Consider the following 20,694-nt stretch of genomic DNA (forward strand, 5'->3'; position numbering starts at 1 on the left):
ATGAATCTGTTTCATTCACAGTAGCCGCAGAAGGGCACTGTTAATTTTAACATCAATTTCATTTTGGCCAGGTGGTTTTAAATGGATACTCAATCATCTAATAATGTCTTTGCCCACTGATCTGCCAGCCAACCTACTCTTCACATTTTCTTCTTCCCTGGGCTCCAACTCTAAAAGGCTTTCAGATTTCTGGTGGCATGAGGCAAGAATCAAGGTGGCAAGTATAACCTTGTAGTACAACAGGGACTCTGTTAAAAAAAAGGCCATGGATAAATACATAGATTTCTCCCATAACTCACCAGATTGTGGCGGTGCCCGAGGCATCATCTGGTTTGGCACATTGCCACGGATCATAGATGGATCAGGAAGAGGGCCATCTAGAATGGAAGAGAAATGGTTAGAAAAGGACCTTTTAGCCAGTTTCTCATCCTTTAAACAAATCCACAAAGCATTTTACTGATACCTTGAAGAATTCATTATGAATCATAAAAAAATAAAACTATGAACCAGACAGGAACTTGAAGAAAATGTTAGTTCTGGATATATGAAAATGCCTCCACCAAATGATTTTAGTATATTCCTTTATGAACTAGGGTGCTTTCAGTGCCGATGGGGAGATAACATAAAATCTTAGGTTAAAAAAAAAAAAAAGGCCACTATTGCATTTAATGCACTATTATCTTACTATCTGATTCTTTGGTTTGTATGTAGAATACCTCCATAGAAAAAAGCCACAGATTTTGTCCAGTGACTAAATTTGACTCTCTACCCCAATAATATGTTTTTATGCAAACAAGCCCGGTGTGAACAGACTTTAAATAATCCACACATTATAGTGCACTATATATTAAGCGCCTCTTAAAACAATAGAGAAATGAGATTAAAATATGAATACATGAATTCTAATGTTTTCTTGGATTAGCTGCACTTCTAGCACAGCACTTCCCAACCTTTTTCACATCATAGTGCAGAAAAAGTAATATTTCTATAGCACCCCAGGAAAAGACAAAATCCTTGTAGTGACCCAATTCGACCCTGGACATGCCCTACTCAAAGTGCTGCGCACTCAAGCCTTAGACTGTGCTCTAACGAGAAGCCCACCACTTCGGACAACTCTGTTTTTGCTGTCATTCTGTTCATTTAATAAAAAGTTTGCTATACTCAGTAGCAAAAAAATGATCCTACGACTAAGTGGCTTACTACATACAATTTGAATTAGTAAGTCCATAAGGACTTACCACTAATATTACTCCTAATAAAACAATAATACACTGAAATTGAAAAACAAGAATACTCAACATTTAGTGATATCTTTTACCTGCAACTGTGTAAGATATACAAAATTACATGTGTAACCTATGTCCACTATATTAAAAATTAGAAAACATAGCAAAAAGAGATAAACTTGTATTAATAGTTTTATTCTTCCACATGTGTATTAACATACACTCTATACACAACAAGGGTTTCACCTAACAGACTGAGGAACTTTTTCTCTTGTCAATAACATGGACAGACATTGCAAGCCAAATTACGGCAGGGGCCAGGCAGTTACTATCAAAACTAGGCACTTGAAACTACAGGGAACACAGAAAACTGTGAAGTGGAAAAAGCACAACCCTTCTAAACAGGAAGCAACCACTCTAGCTATAGACAACAGTGCCCTGTGAGAGAGGGGCCAAGTCTGCGATGTCCTTCCATTTCTAAAGGAAGCCAGAAATCCAGATTTAATGCAAAATCTTCTGATTAACACGTGAGACTAATCAAATGAAAAAGACAATCCTACTGCCTACATCTGGCCAAAGCGCATCTGCTTACAACTATGATGGATATGACAGTTTTTACTGACTCCATGGCATAAATTGTCATAAAATCTACTGTTGGCCTGTTAGGTCTCAATTTTTCATTTATTTTAAGAAATATCTGATGGACATTTGAAAGAACGATTTTGATAAGTTTTTAAGATAAATATTTAAAGATAAAGAATATATGTACACATATAAAACCATTAATTGAAATGTTCACAATTTACATTTTAATACTCTCTTAATGCAAAATATACATATAGGATCACACAATCAAAAACCTCATAATGCACAACGCTAATTTATCCAGGAATCTTACCACCCTCACAGGAAACCATAGTTAACAGATTAGTATTTACTTCTTCCAGAACTGTTTTCTGGGAATATGTTACATTTCAAAAAAAAAAAAAAAAAATCAAATTATAATCCATATACTTGTCTGTCATCAACTTTCTCTTGAGGTTTTTTATATTTGGGGAAAAAAAATTAAGTCAGCTCCTATTCAACCTAATAATTAGTTTTATGTTTTTCAGACTGCACATGTATCTTTCACCTATTTGGCACACCATCTTGGCCTCTAGCAGCCACCAATCTGTTCTCTGTATCTGTGAGCTTATTTTAAAGATTCCACTTTTCAAAAAGTGAAATCACATGGTATCTGTTCTCTGCCTAACTTATTTCACTTAGCATAAATAATGCCCTTTTCAAGGTCAATCCACACTGTTGCAAATGACAAGACAGTGTTTTTTATAGCCAACAATATTTCATTATCTGTAGATATACAAACATTTTTTTTATCCATTCATCCACTGAGGAACATAACTTTGCTATTGTAAATAATGCTACAATGAAAACGGGGGTGCATATATGTTTGTCTTATTCAACCTGCTATTCTTAGGACACACTTGAAGCTTTTTACCTAGTCAAATTTATCATTCTTTTCTTTACGGTTTGGTTTTATTTTCTGGATATTTCCTCATCTACCTTTACATTGAGGCAAAATAATGAGCTAGGTTTAGACGATTCAGCCTTTTCTTTTGAGAAAATTTTCTTTTATTACTTCTTAACTTTTAAATTATAATTTAACACATTTTAATAGTTTAGAGAAGAATGTGAGGACAGAATGCCTGGGTTTGATTCCTGGTTCTGCCACTCACTAACCAGACCACAGACAGGTAACCTCTCTCTGCCTTGGTCTTTTATCTATAAAACGGGGATAACAGCACCTATGTTACTTAGGTTGTTGGACCTTTCAACTCTGCTTTCTATAGCTACCATCTCTACCGATTCGATTTTTATTTTCTATTCTAGTTTGTACCTTCTAAAATAAAGCTGTTGTAAATCCTACCTTCTGTTTTGTATTAATATGGTTTTAATCTTGATTAACAGTCCCAGTTCCTCTTCTACCCCGCTGTCTTTTTGTTTTCACTTCTTCTGTGCAGAATTTCTGTCTTCTGAAGTTTCTTGTTTTCTGTAATAATTCTTCAAATGCTTTTTCTAACCTTCTCTTGCAGTTTTTTCTACCTAAGGATCCCAGTTTAGATCTTTTCTAATTAGTATTTATCTTTGTATAGGGAGTGGCCTGCTCAGGGTGTGCTGTTTGCTTGGAAAGAGGGTAGGTGGAATCACCTTAGAGCTGTCAATCTCTCAGCCATATCCTGACCTTCACTTTTAAAAGGAGACAACTCCTGATGGTTGGTTAAATCTCTTCAGTTTTCTCATTGCTTGGGTGTAAAAGGAACGCTGCGAGGATGCCCCAGTTAAAACATTCTACTGTATGGCTGGATGGTTACTTTAGCAATATAAAACCGGAGCACTTTGAGGATGATTCTCATGTTGCAAAAGTATAAATTATGTTGTGACTATTTCTGTGCAATTATACCATTATTGCTTGGAATGTAATTTCTAGAAATGGAACGAATGGATTTAAGGGAATGAACAAATATTTAAAGTTCTCGCCAACAGCATTATTTCAGAGTCATGTTGTCACTAATGCCCATTCTAACCTTTATAGACCCCTAAAGGTCTGTAATGGTTTTATTTATTCTTTCCATTTCTTTTCACATTTTTCTTCCCAAATGTTTCAACTTTTTTTCCCCTCGAGTAAATATTATTTAGGAAATTAGTACCTTTAATATTGAAAATATTTTCCTAGCCTATTATTATGTTTATGGTTGTCATTTTTTTCTTTAAAGCTTCTAGGTCCTATCTAGTTTAGAGACCTTTCTCAATTCAGTTTATATTTTCTTCAATATTCTAAATAATATTTGCAGTTTCTTATTTAAGGCATACATCTTTCGATTCTTCTACTATTAATTTCTGTGTATATGGTAAGTAGGGATCTCGTTCTACAAAATGTCAGATTTAGTATAAGCTAAACGTCAACATATACTTATGGCAATTCAGTTTTACTAATATTTGTTCCCGCCTGGGTTATACCGTACTGTTTTTACTCTAACGTAAGACAGTAATTTAATATGGTAGATTTTAAACTTGGCTCAAATTTCTGAAGAACTCAAGTAAATTCTACCACACCCAAGTAATCTCAAATCTGTCTACTTGTCTCTTTACCTTGGCCACTGCCCTAATTCAAACCATCAGCACTGAAGCAGTCTCCTCAACTCTAGTCTTGACTTTCTCATTTCTGAACATTTGCTCTCTTACCTACTCAAAAGATATCTGCATTTTCCCTTACCAGCGGGCCTCCAAATGTACTATTCCCCTGCCAGAGATGCTGGTGCCCTTCTCTTTTCACATCACGGCCTAATGGAAAAAAACACATCTAGCACGTGGCAATTAACAAATGAAGCTGCTAAATTAGGCCAGTGGCAATCCACATTTCAAGGCCTGAGGGGGATGAATTTCACAGCCCACCTATAATCTACTAATGGCATAAGAGCTGGTAAGTACCTACTGGCTTAGCTAGAGCTACCTATCAGGTACTCGGCTTTCCTGACTCAATAAATACAGGTTTTTCACTATCATAGCCTTTCTTCACATCATTTAAACAGACTGTAGTCTTACTATTGTGTAACTGTATTTTACTGCTTGGAATCTACTAATGAGTCAATGATTAAGGCAATGTACAATCATCTTGGCCATCTGGTTAATAATTCATTAAGTCAAGAAGACTGCTTTAACTAGAACAGTGAAACTGAAAATGCTTTAATAAAATTGTTCTTAGCCTTTGAACATATTGTGTCAGTATAACTAATATGCTGTTGTATGTTTAGGACGAATAAAAGCTGGTGGGGCTTTTGAGCCTGCTCAGTCTACATCACTGGCTGCCTACCATACTGCAAGTCAGTGAAAACCTGTGGGCTATCGTTTTCTAGGTGTCACTATGAGAATATCCTGGGCTCTAAAAATGATGCCAGATTATCAAGACTGTTAAGTACCATACCCAGAAATTGTAAATATATACTGTTAAGCTACCATTTTTATTAGAGAATTAATTGTTTTCTTGGCCAAGGCAAAAAAAGGGTTATTCAAAAAGTCCAGAACAGTTGCATAAGCTAATGCAAATTAACGACTCTGGTGAGAAAACACTCTATTACCAACTTCCTTCCAAAACACCATAACAAAAAACACTTACTAGAAGTCATTCCTGGTTGTGGCTGCCCCATGTTAGGCCCTGGATTCATGGAAACTGGCACCATGCCTGCAGCATTTGGTAGCATGTTTTGTTTTTGTAGTCTAGTCCTTCGTTTTTCTTCTAGTTCTTTCTGGATTTTATAGATCTTCTCGGCTAGCAGGTGGTAATATTCAGCCTTTTTGAATTTTGGAAATAAGATATAGAGATGAGAAAAAAAAGGAACTACCATCAAGTGAAATGAACTAATAGCAGATATTAGCTCCATCTAAAGAGGGAGGCAGAAACTAAAAGGGAAAAGAATGTAATTTCCTTTCTTGGATCATTTTGGAATGATCGTGTGAAAAGCAGCTTTATTATGAGCCTACACAGTAAAGCATGACCTCTCAAAGTAAGTTTACAAATTACGTGCTGGCAATTTATAGCCCATGGAAGGATACACTACATTTTGAAGAAATGCCAATTTAGGGAAGAAAGTTCAAGTGATGTAGAGAAACTGCAATACTACTTGAGATCAAAATACTAAGCAGCTGATTCACCATATTCCAGTGAAAATAGCACGGAGCTGGAAACAGCTCAACCACTTTCTGAGCTGACAGAAGGACAACTGAGATAAAGTGCCACATGAGTGCACTGTATTATTAAAAGGAAAAATGTAAGATTTTGATGACATATACTTTAAGAAAATTACTTTGTTATCTTGACTGCACAGTGAGAAGAAGACAGGATAGCTAAAGTATATGTTCTGAAATATGTGTTACAAAGAGGAATAAACTAAGCAACGAGAATAGGTCAATTTCTAAATTTATATAGAAAAACTTTATATAGAAAAAAATAAGTGCTCACTCGATTATTTGCAGATTCATACATGTCCCCTTCCACTTTCCGGGCATATGCAACTAGGTTTTCCATCCGTCTGTCTTTTAAAGCAGCAGGATCCGGAGTAGGAAATATGGCTTGAACGCTAAGAACAAAAAATCCTACCACTGTTACATCATGTCGGCTTTTTGATCTCACCACAGAAAAATGTACAGTATTTTTAAACGTTTTCCTGATTAGAATTTCCTCATTTTTGTACAATGTACACATTAAGTAAAATAAAAAATAAATTAAAAAAAATGAGGGCTAGGATGTGCTCAAATATAAAATACATTGATCAAAATGAAACTCTCTTTATAGTAAACGAAAGGTTTTTCTGGTCAAAACATAAGAAATGAATCCATAAATATACTCTCTGGCCGGTTACTCTAATGTGGAGGAAAAAAATTATACTGTGCAACCTGCATAATGAAGTGAGGAAACCTGACTTTTGTTATGGTATCAAGTAGCAACAGCTTTTAGATCCTTCTACTCTCCTAAATTTACTCAGCTTAGCAAAATAAAACCTAATCGTCACTATGAAATCTTGAAAAATCAAAAACTTGAAAGATGGGCAGAAATGCAAATTCTGCTAAATCCAATGTCTTTTACTGTCTAGCCATTCCTTACAAAACGCTTGGCACTAGTGTTCCTCAAGACTGACAAAGTGATTTCCGGTCACTAATTTTATCATTTGGACGTCTCATGTTCAGTAAAGTACTTGAAGGAACCAGATGAGGAAGAAATAAATGCAAGTTCAGAATATTTGAGTTTGTAAAAAATTGAAAAATCCACATGCATAAGCTTTTAACATCAAGTTAGATGATCAACCTCAAGTAATTATGTTTGTTAAATAAGAGTTTCTAAACAATTTGATTATCATAAATAAGTTTGTTTTGGCTATTCCTTTTCTTAGTTTTATTAAAATTTTGGAGTTTCCTCCTTATTGTCAAAGTCCATTTCCAGTGCTACTGTTTTAGAATTCCTAAATGAAATTCATGTATAATTGGCTAATGTAACAAAAGTAAATTAAGAAAAGATAAGCCACATGGTTCTAAGCCCATAAAAAATATGGATGGAATGAATGAGACCCCTCTATTAGGTGGAGAAGAAATGAAAAGACTGCTTTCTCCAAGAATAAAAATGCTGAGTGTTGTTTGAAGTGCAAGCTCTGTGATCAGTGAAGTCCAAGCTCCATCTTTATGATATCGGGAACGTTACATTTTCCCACTCCATTTTCCTTTCTCCACTTTATTTTTTTAAGTGTTATTTAAGAGTTTATGAGGCAGAGTGCCTGGCATATATCTTCGCAACAAACAGTCAAACTATTTCACAACCTATTTATATGTGCACATTTGGAGGACCAGAGGACAACATTACCAGATTCAATTTGTCGACATAATAAAAGCTTTACCAGAGATAAAAAAATGTTGCCACTGACATATTCTAATAAGCTGAGCTCTAGTTTTTAAAATATAAGTTTCGTGAAGGCAGTGAAACGAAAATGAATTTTTAACTAATATATATTTATTACTGTCACTAGGCAGACTAGTTCACACAGTGTCAAAGCTGAAAGACTAACAAATGATGGTGAAAAAGTTGACAAGCAGAGAATAGGAAGTAAGAAAGCCACAGGAGCATAAGTATCAGCAGCAATAGCCAGAATATAGAAAAATCAATAATATTCTCTTGCAGTTAATTGCCTGGCAGATTGGAAGCATGTTGACAGGTAACTCTTTATGAATAAGCCATGCCTATAATCTTACAGTTTGTGAACAAGATGATTTCGAAGATCCTGAGTAATATCTTCATGCCATTGTTTCCGAATTCCAGTGCTGGATGGTTGAGCTGCTGTTGGCATAGGACCCAGGGAGGTCACACTGGCATTTTCACTCATCATTGGGCTTTAAAGAGGAGTCGTGAAATAGTTTTAGTGAAGAGGGTGGGAGCAAGAAGATCTTATACAAGGAGAGTTGACAGTGATGACTGCAATGGGTCCAAAACACTATGACAAGACTATTTACATAAAGAAGTTTTTGGGGATGGAATAGTGTGTATGTGTGTTTGTGCTTGTGTAAGGGAAACCATTACCCACATTTCATTGTGTGGAGTGGGGAATGACGACTTGGGTTTAGAAGACTTAAGTCTTGTGTTATAAGAATAAGACTGTGCTGTCATTTTATCACAGCTTATCCCGGGGAATCCATTGGGCAATGAACTAATTCCTAACCATAGGATAGAGCAAACTCATTTTCTAAGTAGCTGCATACTTGCAACTTCCTACTGTATATGGAAAGGTGTAGGTTACCCTAGATAATTATTTGATTTCAAATAGGTTATACAGAAAGTCTAAAGTATGAACTCAAATATCATTTGTCTTTATTCATTAAGAGTATCTTCAAATCAAAGCAACTAAAGAAACTCTAAGAAATTCTAATGGGTATTTGAAACACAACACAGGGCACAAATATAAAACTTACTTTTGAGAATTTATGGCTGAATGTAACATTGAGTCGGAAAGAAGATTGGATGTTTGAACCCCTACACCTCCATTTACTCCCATAGGACTAGCATCTAGGTCAAAACAAAAAACAAGAGAGACTATTTTAAATACCAATACCAACAACAACAACAACAAAGGCAAAGAAAAAAAAAAAGAAGGAAAAGCCATAAAAGTACTGGAAGAAAACAGCACAAGAAAGTTTTATCCTTTCAAGACCCAAAACTCATTAGCCGTAAGAACATTTAGAAATTTGAGAAATAATTAAAATGATCAACACAAAGAGATAAATGAGAAATCAGGGGAAAAAAACAATGGCAGCATATATAATAAATAATTATTAGCAGTATAAGTAGCAACACATATACAAAGGCCAATACATGAAGTATCCTTAAAACCAGTAAAAACAACAATCCATCCAAAAAAGGGGGAAAGGCAATTTACATAAAAATACATTACAAATGCAAATATGCTCGATTGCACTTATTGTGAATCTTAAAGCAATACATTTTTCATGTATGAAATTATGAAAACGTTTTAAAGTTTGAGTATAACAGGGTTGAGCAGAGTTTGGGGAAAGAAGCATATTCAGTGAAAATCCATTGGTGTGTAAACTGCCACACTCTTGGGAAGGCTATGAGGCAACTGCTAACAAACAAAAAAATCAGGCACATATTCTTTGACTCAGTCAGGAGTTCCACTTCTGATATTTTGTCTTAGTAATGCTTATAATATGTATGGACAGACATTAAGTACAATGAAGTTAAAAGGAGCAAAAAACCAGAACCAAAAATGCTTAAGAGAAGTGAACTACACATGCAAATGCTTTCAAAAGCACAGACAATTTAGGTAAGGACAGGAGAGACCTAAGTACGATGATCTCTAGGGAGGGAATTAAAGGCAGTGTTTGGGTTAAAGTTAAACATTTTTAACTGAATACTTCAAACTGGTTTGAATAGCTCTATGTGCATATATTACTTCTTCAATTAACAATTTTAATGAATATTCAGTTTTTTAAAAATAAACACCCAACAGCAATATTCACACTAAACTAGGTTTTCATGTGGTTAAATAAAACACGTTTGATATACAATTCTATTAATATACCCCTGTATTTTCATTAAAAACAAGAGAAAAAACTTCCCACTAAAATGCAAATAATGAACTAGATTTATAAACAATGTTTAATGGGAAAAATGCTGTTTGCCTTCATCATGCTTCTAAAATGCTGAGAACTCTGCTTCTGTGACAGCATCAGGCCAGCACTGAAACAGAGTTGCTGCAAGTGGTCTTTTTGAAAAGAGTTGTATTTGTCCACAATTCTGTATTTGTCACTGTGAATACTGCATGTGTAAATATTCCTTTTTAGAAAAGTTATGTACACTTAACATAGATTTGTTTTATTGGTGCCAACAGTACGATGAAATAAAAAAAAAAGTGATTAAAGTATATATTAATTTGCTTATCTTACTGCCTGGTGGCACATTGAAACACAGCAAAACATTCTCTCCAAGGTCTCCAGGCCCATTAATATTTGGCAGTGATTTCAAATGATGGAGAAGTCCTAATTTGAGAAGGAATATCCTTACAGAAGATGTTATTTAAGACTTAAGAGTGAGTATCACTTGAGAATACAAAATTGTAGGAAGTCAGGTATTACTGGTACTGCCAGAGAATAAATCAGAAAGAAAAAAAACGAACAAAAAGAGAATTCATGACACCTAAAAATCAGCGAGAATCTATTTTTTATTTTCTAAGCCCTAGGAGGAAGCCCGCACTAAAAAAATATTTACAAAATCAGTGAATTCAATCGGAATTTGAAGATTAAGAATGTGGCCATGGAGGGCTTACAGTTAAAAGCTCTAATTTTGGGCTCCGAAGATTCTCTCTTCCCCTCCGTGCTACAGAACCTCGATACTCTAAAGTATAATAGAGATCCTGTAATTTTGCCTAATCACTTATCTGCCCTTTCAGACTAGAAATCTTTCAGAATAGAGACCATGTCCCTTTACTGCGTTATCAGCACATCTGAATGAATGCTGCTTATCAATTACTCAAATGCCATTGTTAATTATAGATACCTAAAATTTATAACTAAGAATGTTCTAGCATTACAACAGTTCTGCCACAGTGGGAGACACATTTGTAATACCAAGCTGTTACTGTGAATATATTTTTCCCATGAAAGTGTCAGTATAAACGTTTGCTTAGGTGCTTTGTCTTACCTAGTACTATATACACCTCAGGTAAAGATATGACATAAACGTAAATACTTTTTCTAACAATCCTACGGCCTGGGAGCATAAAATAGAGATCATATCTACCAAGTAAGTGAGATAGAAAACTTTTAGAAGAGCGTACAAAACTCAGAATAGTTCCAGAATTTCCATAAAATAGCTGAAAGATAGCTAACCAATACTATGAAGGTCAGCAATAAGAGAATAGGGATACCGTGACGACTAGTTAAAGGTAAATAAAGACTACCTAGAAGTTTTTATACTGAAATTGTGCCACCACCCATAACACATTCATCCCGAATGTTTAATCCGGAACTAATTACAGTAGATCCTTAAAACATGGGTAGGGAGGTAGGGGTGCCGAACTCTTGCACAGTCGAAAATCCGAGTGATTTTTGACTCTCCTAAAATTCAGTCATCTCTCAATATCTCCAAGGGATTGATTCCACCAAAATCTGTGGTCGCTCACTCAAGTCTCTTACATAAAATGGCACAGACGATACATAGTTGGCTCTCTGTATCTGCAGATTCCCAACTGCCAATCAAAGTACTGTTTTCCATCTGCAGTTGGTTGAATCTGCGAATGAGAAACCTGAGGATATGGAGGGCTGATTGTGTATATACTGAAAAACATCCACTTATAAGGAGACCCACGCAGTTTAAACTCATGTTGTTCCAAGGTTCAACTGTATTAGGAAATAATCTGACAATCCAAATTATGGGACAACCTACAACCATCTACAGGGCTCATCGAAAGTCAATGTGTGATGAATAAAGAAGATTGAGATGATTTCTAGATTAAATGAAACAAAAGACACACACACAAAAATTAATGTAAAAGCCCTGAATGACTTTGGGGAACAACTGGAGAAACTACAGACTACACGTTAGATGACATTACTGACACAAATGTTAAATTTTGCAGGCATGTAAATAGTATGTGGTTATAGTGAAGGACGTCATTATTATTAGGAAATATATGCTGAAATAGTCAAGTGTCAGAATATCTCAAGTCCACACAAACAAAGCAAATGTGGCAAAAATGTTAAAAATGAGTAAACCTACGTAAAGGTATATATGTGGTCTTTACTAAATTACAACTTTTAGGTAGGTTTGAAAATTCCAAATTAAAATTTAGGAGAAAAAATGTATTCTGAGGGAAAAAGAAGTCAGCAGAAATACTCCTTACTTTAAACCTGCAACGATTATGAAGGAACAACCTAGTGTATTTTAAATAACTCTCAAGGAGGATGAAATGGGATTTCACAGGAAAAGACAGGGTAGATTATTCAGAATCAGACCATTTTTTACAGAAGAATTGCACCGCCAAGAACAATTTTAGAATGAGCCAAAATATTAAAAGTCATGGAATTACCAGTGCTAGATACCTAACTATTTAAACAAAATGGCTCAGATGTTCAACTGCCTAATGGCAAATGGATAATCACAGAGCAAATGTCCTTTATGTAATTTGAGAGAAAAAATACCCCAAGTTAGGATATTACAACACCGCTCACTCTTCCCCTTCCCTCAGTCAGGTCATAGAAAAAGGTTAGGTAAACAAATGCTTTCAATAAACTATTTCCAAAGGCACACTAATCTTGCTGCCAGATACATATATGGAAATCTATATCAACTATATCCATATTCAATTATACACATTTCAAACCAAAGAAAACTTCAAGCCAAAACACAATTTCTTTGTGCAGTTTAAAATAGCAAAAAAAAAAAAAGGAGGAAACTTAAATGTCCATCTGTCAGATTGTTTTATGGAAGGAAATACTATTCAACCATTAAAAAGGATATAATGGATATGGAAAGTGCAAGATGTCCACATTCTGTTAAAGAAATAGTGTGCTACAGAATATAACACATAGAATCCTTTTCTAGAATTATAAATTCACATATATAGAAAAGTATTTAGAAGAGTATAAACCAGCAGCAATTACCTCTGGTATGTGGATTACATAGGAACTTTACATGGCAATTTCTAAAAAAATTATTTTAAAAAATTAATCATGCAACAGCAAAAAAAGGGGGGGAGGACAAACAGATACATACACATAGAAACTCAAATAGGAGTTAATCCTGCATATTACATGGCATTTACACACACAAGTAAGATCACATCTGTTAGTAAGAGGACACACTTACTCATGTTGCCCATAGGCCGCATGCCTTGGGGAGACTGTCCGGACTGCTGATTCTGCTGGTTTTTTGCTTGTACTGGGGGCTGTGTCTGCATCTGATTTACTTGATAGGGTAGTCCAAGAGCTGCATAGGCTCTTTCTATAGAGCTGGGATCAATCTGACTAACAGTGCTTAGGCTGGGGGTAGACTGTTGACCCACCCCTAGAGAGCTAGTATTTCCAAGTCCAACTGGTGCTCCAGTTAAAATGGCTAGAGAAGACAAAAGAAATGGTATCACAACATTAAAGATAGTAAGAAAAAAGACTAACATGTTTTAATAAATTAAAATGAAAACACACACACACATACACACAAAATTACTGTTTTGTGAAACATCTCAGTACATGTATCTTTTCCCCCTATTATTTCCTTGAAAAAATTTCTAGATGCAGGACTGACTAGTCAAAGGGGATCACTGGCATGCAAAGGCTTTTAATCCAAAATACCCCAAAGCCTTCCTGCAGGCTGTATCAACATTTCCACAATCAGTATATGAATGCCTCAGAGCCATACAAATGCCAGCACCAGGCAGCATCACTTCTGCCAATGTGACAGGAGAGAAATGGTACCTTATTTCATTTACTTTAATAGTGAACTTGCTGGTATTTCCTCCCTCTAGTGAATTGTCTATTTCCTAGTCTCAATTTTCTACTGAACTATTTATGATTTTTTTTATTAGTTTATAAAATTTAATTCCTTTTTCACATGCTGCATATATATTTCCAAATTTGTCTTTCAATCCTAAATGCTTGCTTAGTGTTTTGTTCCTAGAGTACACGTGTGGTATCTCCACTTAAATCTTTCTACTTCGACTTGTCTTTTCTCTAACAAAAGCTACTCATTATCCCAAGCTTCTAAAAATAATCTCCATTTATTTCCTCTTTAATTAATTTCTAATTATCTACATATTTATATCACAGGCACAGAAGAGTAACTTGCCCCATGTCAAAGCAATGATCTTTTAAGTTTTCATGAATTTAAAAATGGAGAATATATATATCTACTTAAGTTTCTAGATTTTATTTTAGGTGATAAAAGTTTAATTCTAACCTCATTAATATAAAGTTAATGGGGTGTGAAAACAAACTAGTATGACAGACAGCACTAGGTAGTCTGAGAAACTTCATGTTAATCAAGTACTCTAAATCCCATCAACTGCACTGGTGAGAGTCTAAGACTACTTTTGGTATGAAAACTTCACAAGATTTAATCACTTACACTGTTGATTTCTCTTATCCCCAGCATTTTTAAGGGGGAGACACACAGGACAATCATGTCTTGTACAGTTCTTCCAGTGTGAAATGATTTGTCGAGAAGATGCACAGTGTGCCACTAAAAAGAAAATGATTTTTTTCAAATGCAGTTTATATTTTTACATTAGTTATCAGCGAACTTATTGATCACTTAACAAGTGCCACAAATGTTACTAACTCATTTCAACTTCATAATAGCCCTATAGGGTAGCTATCAGTACTTGCATTTTATAGTTGAGAAAACAGGTAAAGTTGTTAAGTTGCACAAAGTCACAGAGTACCCAAAAGTGGGATTCAAAATCAAGAAGTGTGGCTCCAGAGTCCAAATTCTTTGCAACCAAGATGTGCAATTTACTACATTCAACACAGGATTTCTAATGACTCCGTAAATATAAAAATTGTATTATCATATAAAACTCTTTCAGTATTGGCTGCATGATAGCAAACCCTTGATAATACTTAAAGTATGCTATACTGGGGCAAATCAAAGTCAATAAGAATAATCACAAAAATGAAGTCCTTAAAATTTCCTCCTCCTACTACATCCTTACAAAATGATGCTGGATCTTATTATATCCTAATATAGAGCTGGGCATTTATTATCAGTAAAGGAGTCTCAAAATATAATTGATCATATTTTCTCTCTTCCCTCTGATGTAAATATTAATTGCTGAGCACACAAACCCTTTGAACTCACTCACCTTGGCAGGATTTGCCCGACTGGCAGTGTGTCATGTGGTTTAGGACGTTCTTCATTGTGCGACAGTGGGGAAGGTTGCATTGCCTCACTTCCCCATTAGCCTGCTCCCGGCGCTGGCACTTGTGGGCATGCAAAAGGAGAACGAGCTGCTGCTGGATGAGTTTGCGCTTCTCTGGATCAGCCGTGTGTGCTCCAGAACCCATCCCTTGGGCTACCGGAGTCACAAGGCCTGGCTGCTGGACCTGAGGGGCCTGCTGTTGGCCCTAAGGGATAAATAGTAAAGACACAGTTAATGTTAGGTGTCACAGTGTGCTCTTTAAAAATAAATGGACCTAGACATTTTCAATTAAAACCTTTAAGGGCAGTCTACCATAAGCCAGACTCCATTTTTTTGACACAGGAGATTCCAAGATAAACAAACAATGGTCCTACCATTGAGCAGCTCAATTTAATAAGAAAACACATTACTACATTACCAAATGATATAAGCAAAGAATATATAATACAGAGAAAGTAAAAGAGAAGGATGTGGTAAACGCCAGTGGGAGAGGGAAAAGCAAGGTATTGGTAGTGAAGAGCATGTCCAAGTATGGTTTTGAAGAACAATGAGGAGCTTCTTGGGAAGCAGCGCCTTTTAGATGGGTGAAAAATTAGCTTTTATAAACTCTGGAAGGAATCTGTCCCTCCCCACCCCCCAATAAAAAAGTAAACATTTCTGGGGACAGAGATGCCATGTTTTATTCATCTTTATACCTCCACTGCCTCACTTTCCAGATTCAAATATAGGCATTCAATGAATATAAAACACGAAGCAAAAAATAAAAACATCTGAAAGAGAAATAAAATTCTTATAGGACAATTTTTTCCAAAAGTGAAGAAGGACTACTTGACACATTTACAATTAGATATAGTTTTACTTTAGAAAAATAGCAATGTTAGAAGCTTTGGAGATTTTCCCCCATTAACAAAAATCACCATTTAAAACAACTTGTAGCTTTGAGAGGGAAGTTCCTTTTGTGCAGTAGTATCAGATTCAAATCAGCAGATATGTTCATTAGGAGTTGGAATCCTCTGCCAGAGTTCTGCCCAAGGAGAAATGTTCTACTTTCCTACCCTAAAAACATGCTCACACGCAGAAGCTGTATAATATGGCAGACCTCTAAAAGTTTCACTAATCAGCCCCGCTTACTCTTATTTGGACTAGCAAATGGAAGGTGGACACAAGCCTCAATGATAGGGGCCATCCATTTCATCATGGTGTATATAGCAGAAAGTATGAAAGTTTAACGTAATCCTTCTAAAATGCCAATTTGAAGACAAATTTATAGATAGATTACTACCTACCATGCTGGGCATTCCTCCACCAGGAACCGCCTTTTTGTCCATTGCAAATGGAGATAAACTATTTGGTAGTACAGTCTTCGACTGAATCTGGAGACCAAGCCCACTGGCTCCAATCTGCTGTCCAGAATTCTGAGTGTATGGTGAACCGTACGGATTAGGGTTGTTCATCATTCCCATCTAAGAATATGAAATAGAAAAAAATTAAATCTCATTCTCTACATTACTGTTCCTTTTCCACTCCCTAAATTACAAAAAAACAAAAACAAACAAACAAAAAAACCCACTAAAGAAAATCCTTTGCACGTATGAAAACTCTGGAAGTATGCTTATGAAAATAGATTTTTAAGATTAAGATTTAGGGGCCTCAGGTACAGTAAATTTACAGAGCTACTTTTTGTATGTATTTGAGATAAATGTGTTTCAGAAAAACTTGTAAGCATCTTCATGTAGTTATATCTGCTAAGCAAGGTTTGTCATTCAGCTCCACTTTTAATTCATTCAATGCACTTTCATTTAATATATAAACTGTGGGGCTTAATAAATTCAACTCAGTAAAAGTCATCTAATTCTTAAATATATTATAGAGTTTGATATGTTAAAGCATTTGAATGCTTATTCCAGGCATTTTGTTTATATAAATTATAGGTAGAAAACTGGTAGTTTGGGGGATATGTCCTTTTTTTAAGGACATGGTGGCACAGTGTTTTAAAACTTTTTGAATCTGAATTCTTCAGATAGAGCTTGCAGACTTCAGAATTCATTAAATAACCTGTTTGGCTCTTAAAAGTAATTTGATTTTCTTTGCAACTTCTACATACTTTAAAAAGTAAATTTTCCCCACCCTGTGTTTATGTAAGTCCATCTGGAGACATCATATTATAGAATGATTAATTGAAACAGTATTAATTATTTAAAAGCCAACGGTTTTGGTGATAACAATGATGCAACTTAAAATTCTATTTTCCATATAAGATCTCACTATAACTCAATCATTGCCTACAAGAAACATACAGGGAACACTCAACGGAAACTACAGAAACTACAGCTACTGCCCAATTAAAAGGAGTTATAGCAGACTTTTATCCTCAGATTCAATTCTATCAAAGGGTCCACATTCTACCTCTACTATGGCCATGACACCCTGAACAAGCTCGATCCTGTCTCATCCCGGAAACTAAGCAGGGTCGGGCCTTGTTAGTACTTGGATGGGAGACCACCTAGGAAGACCAGGTGCTGTAGGCGTAAAAAAGAAAATAAAAAATAAGGGACTGTAAACTGACAGGGTCCTTGCAATCTGTGAGGTCAACCAAGGGTTGCCTTATCTAAAAAAATAAAAATACTAACGACAAAAAAAATCAAATTCTACCTCTGAACACCCGCCCCAATTCTTCCCATGTATACATGCCTATTGTCACTGTCTTAATTCAAGCCCTTCATTGCAGCTTATGCAGACTTGTGTCCAACAGGTTTTATTGCCTTGTCCACACTTATTCAATTCTCTTAAGAGAAAAAAACATGGTACGCTAGATCTTCATGATGTGCATGGGGGCTGACGACTACCCTGCATAGTATCCCACTACCTCCCAAACACATTAAAACCTGCAAATCTGAGGGCACCATGCTTTTTAAACCTTCAGCATTTGCTTTAAGTTTTTTCTTTCCCTTAAAACTAGGCAGTGGCACATCCCCTGTTCCTATTTGATTTCTGAATGCTAATCTATAAAGGAAATAAAATAGTAACTTCACAAAGAGGCAGTCCCGGTTTTCACTTTTTTGTTGCTTACTCAGTTGGTACAACTATAACTAAGCAGCAGCTGCAGGGTCTACTCATCCTTTAAAATACATTTCAAAAGTTACCACCTGTGTGAAGCATCTGTTTATTGTCCTAGCCAGCTAAAGAGCTTTTTTCCTTCTACCCTGACACAAATGTTCATACCTTTATTTATAATACAACATAGGTGATAAAATAATCTGGGCCCAAACCATGCACAAAAAGGAAAGAATCTTAAATTTATCTTTGTAACTCCATCCCCCTAAATGTGATTGACAAAAGAGCTCGTTAACTCAGGAAAACAAATTACAAAAGTCATAAACTAAATTACATGAACCTCTGTAAACAAAATTCAGTTCTTTAAATCACATGCTGTATCTACACTCTGCAAATTTTCATGAATATAAAACGTTTATCAGTTCACAGGTTTGTCTGTAGTGGAAAGGCAAAATAATAAAAAAAATTTTAACTACATTCACATTTTCCAGATGAGATTAGAGACTAGGAGTTAAGTAACTTGCCTAGTGTTCTAATGACTATAGGGAATGAGACTGAGGGAAGTGGCATGGTTTGGGTGAAAGCACATAAGAATGGGGTGGTATAAATGGAAAGCATCCATAATAAAAAACTTAATGATTCAGTCTCCAATAAATGGAATTTCCTAAGTGTATCTGGCTTGTAAGATTGTAGGGACAATCAAATATAGAAATAGGTTTAATTGCAAGTTCAGGTTTCTTTTGGTAGTTTCAAATGTGGCTGCAACTACTGCTGCTATGTATGCTTTTAAAGTACTAATAATTATACTAATATAGTTTCAATAATATGCACTTTTACACCTGGGGGAGATATGTTTCACTAATTGTGTTTTCTATTAGCAGGGAAATTCATGAGACATGAATGAAATGAAAGCCACTCTATCACACAACCTGCATGGCATACCATAAAAGACAGAAAATAAATTATGCTTTAATTGAGTCCATTATTTACATAAATAAAATGCTGAGATTTGTAAGCTGACTTAATGTTTCTTTTTAATAAGCATAATGTCTTTATTCAAACACTACATGCCTATACCAACTGAGTTTTAACTAGTTCCTGACATTGCTTGTTTCCTCAATCAGAACTCATTACCTACAAACTCTAAATTCACTCTCTAGCAGACTGTATGGTCTCAAATACACACACAGACTGCACTGACTGCTGATCAGCTGGCAGTATTCACTTCCGACTTGTGGTCACTCTAACCAACAGACTTTCAGGCTTTTGTTTTACTGTGTCCCTCACAGTTCTGCAGCCAGTGTTAGAAAAAATACAACCAATCTCCCTGTCCCCACCCTTTCTATCTCCCCAACCCCTGCTTCACCAATCATAACAGAAAATATACTGTACTTAAATGTCTGCTACGCTGTAGTTATTTGATGTTGTTCCCTTCTCTACAGCTAATGTGATCCAGATGTCCAACAACCCACTACCTACCTGGACCACAGCAATACAGATAACCACCTAAAACTGGAAAAGCAAAGGACCAGGAAGCCACTAACATTTCCAGGCAGCTAAAATAAAAAAGAACCTGCACGGGGCTAATTTTCTTTCTTTGTTAAAAAAGCGGACTATACAGGCTGTTTCTAAGTTTTCAATATATTAAAAGCAGAAACTTGGGGGAACACAGGAACACAAGAAAACACAATAGTGACAATCACTGATAACTAAAAAGGAAAATAAAGAGCAGTTCCCATAATATAAAGAATAAATAGTTTAGGAACATTTAATGCAGGGACAAAATCCCTTAACAGACTTGTTGGCACCACAGTAACACAAACCAATACGACATGTATGACTCCCTAGACTCACCACACAAAACCAAAATTCAACTACATTCAGACATTTCCCACTACCTACTGGATTTGATAAATGCCCATGTCATGTATCTGTACCCAACTTATATGCCACGCACTACGTTAAGCACGAGGGGTATGCTCATAAAACACGGAAGACTAGGAATCTCTCAGCACCTACGCCAAGTTCTAAACATCATTTTTCAGACTCGTTATCTTTACTCCTATACTAATGTCTTAGTGTAAGGGGCCTCATCACCACATTAGGAACTGTATCTCTTAAATTGATACTGCACATCCATCTTGACTGTAAATTTGGGCGTAAGGTCCTCTTATTTAAAATTCATCAGAATATAGTACTTAAGACCTGCCTTTCTGTCTCAACATGGATTCTTCCTCCCTACCTTACACTAATAGATCTCTAACTGGTACTATCTGCTTCACTCCTTGCCTTATCCAAGGACACTGAAGCTCTAAAACAGATGCAACAGACCACTGCTCTTGCTTTAACTTTACAGGTTAAAGACTTTTTAACATCAACATGCCAAAGACCATCAAGAACTACTATTAATTTTAAGAACTCCAGAACTGACGGTATTAGCTCCTACC

The 20,694-nt window shown here is 35.6% G+C and overlaps 1 protein-coding gene across 3 annotated transcripts in view; it reads right to left on the reverse strand.

Annotated features, from left to right (window-relative positions):
- EP300 (E1A binding protein p300) overlaps nt 1-20,694 on the reverse strand; it is a 68,517-nt gene that overhangs the window by 27,040 nt on the left and 20,783 nt on the right. For all 3 annotated transcript variants that reach the window (XM_011369056.2, XM_023535934.1, XM_011369055.2), the window contains 9 exons: nt 16,480-16,656; nt 15,137-15,398; nt 14,401-14,514; nt 13,147-13,392; nt 8,736-8,829; nt 8,022-8,159; nt 6,244-6,361; nt 5,401-5,575; nt 300-377 (listed from right to left, as the gene is read on the reverse strand). In XM_011369056.2, coding sequence (XP_011367358.1) covers nt 300-377; nt 5,401-5,575; nt 6,244-6,361; nt 8,022-8,159; nt 8,736-8,829; nt 13,147-13,392; nt 14,401-14,514; nt 15,137-15,398; nt 16,480-16,656 — 1,402 coding nt within the window. The remainder of the gene's footprint in view (nt 1-299; nt 378-5,400; nt 5,576-6,243; nt 6,362-8,021; nt 8,160-8,735; nt 8,830-13,146; nt 13,393-14,400; nt 14,515-15,136; nt 15,399-16,479; nt 16,657-20,694) is intronic.

Source organism: Pteropus vampyrus, unplaced genomic scaffold (genome assembly GCF_000151845.1).
Source record: "Pteropus vampyrus isolate Shadow unplaced genomic scaffold, Pvam_2.0 Scaffold145, whole genome shotgun sequence".
NCBI classification, from domain to species: Eukaryota; Metazoa; Chordata; class Mammalia; order Chiroptera; family Pteropodidae; genus Pteropus; species Pteropus vampyrus.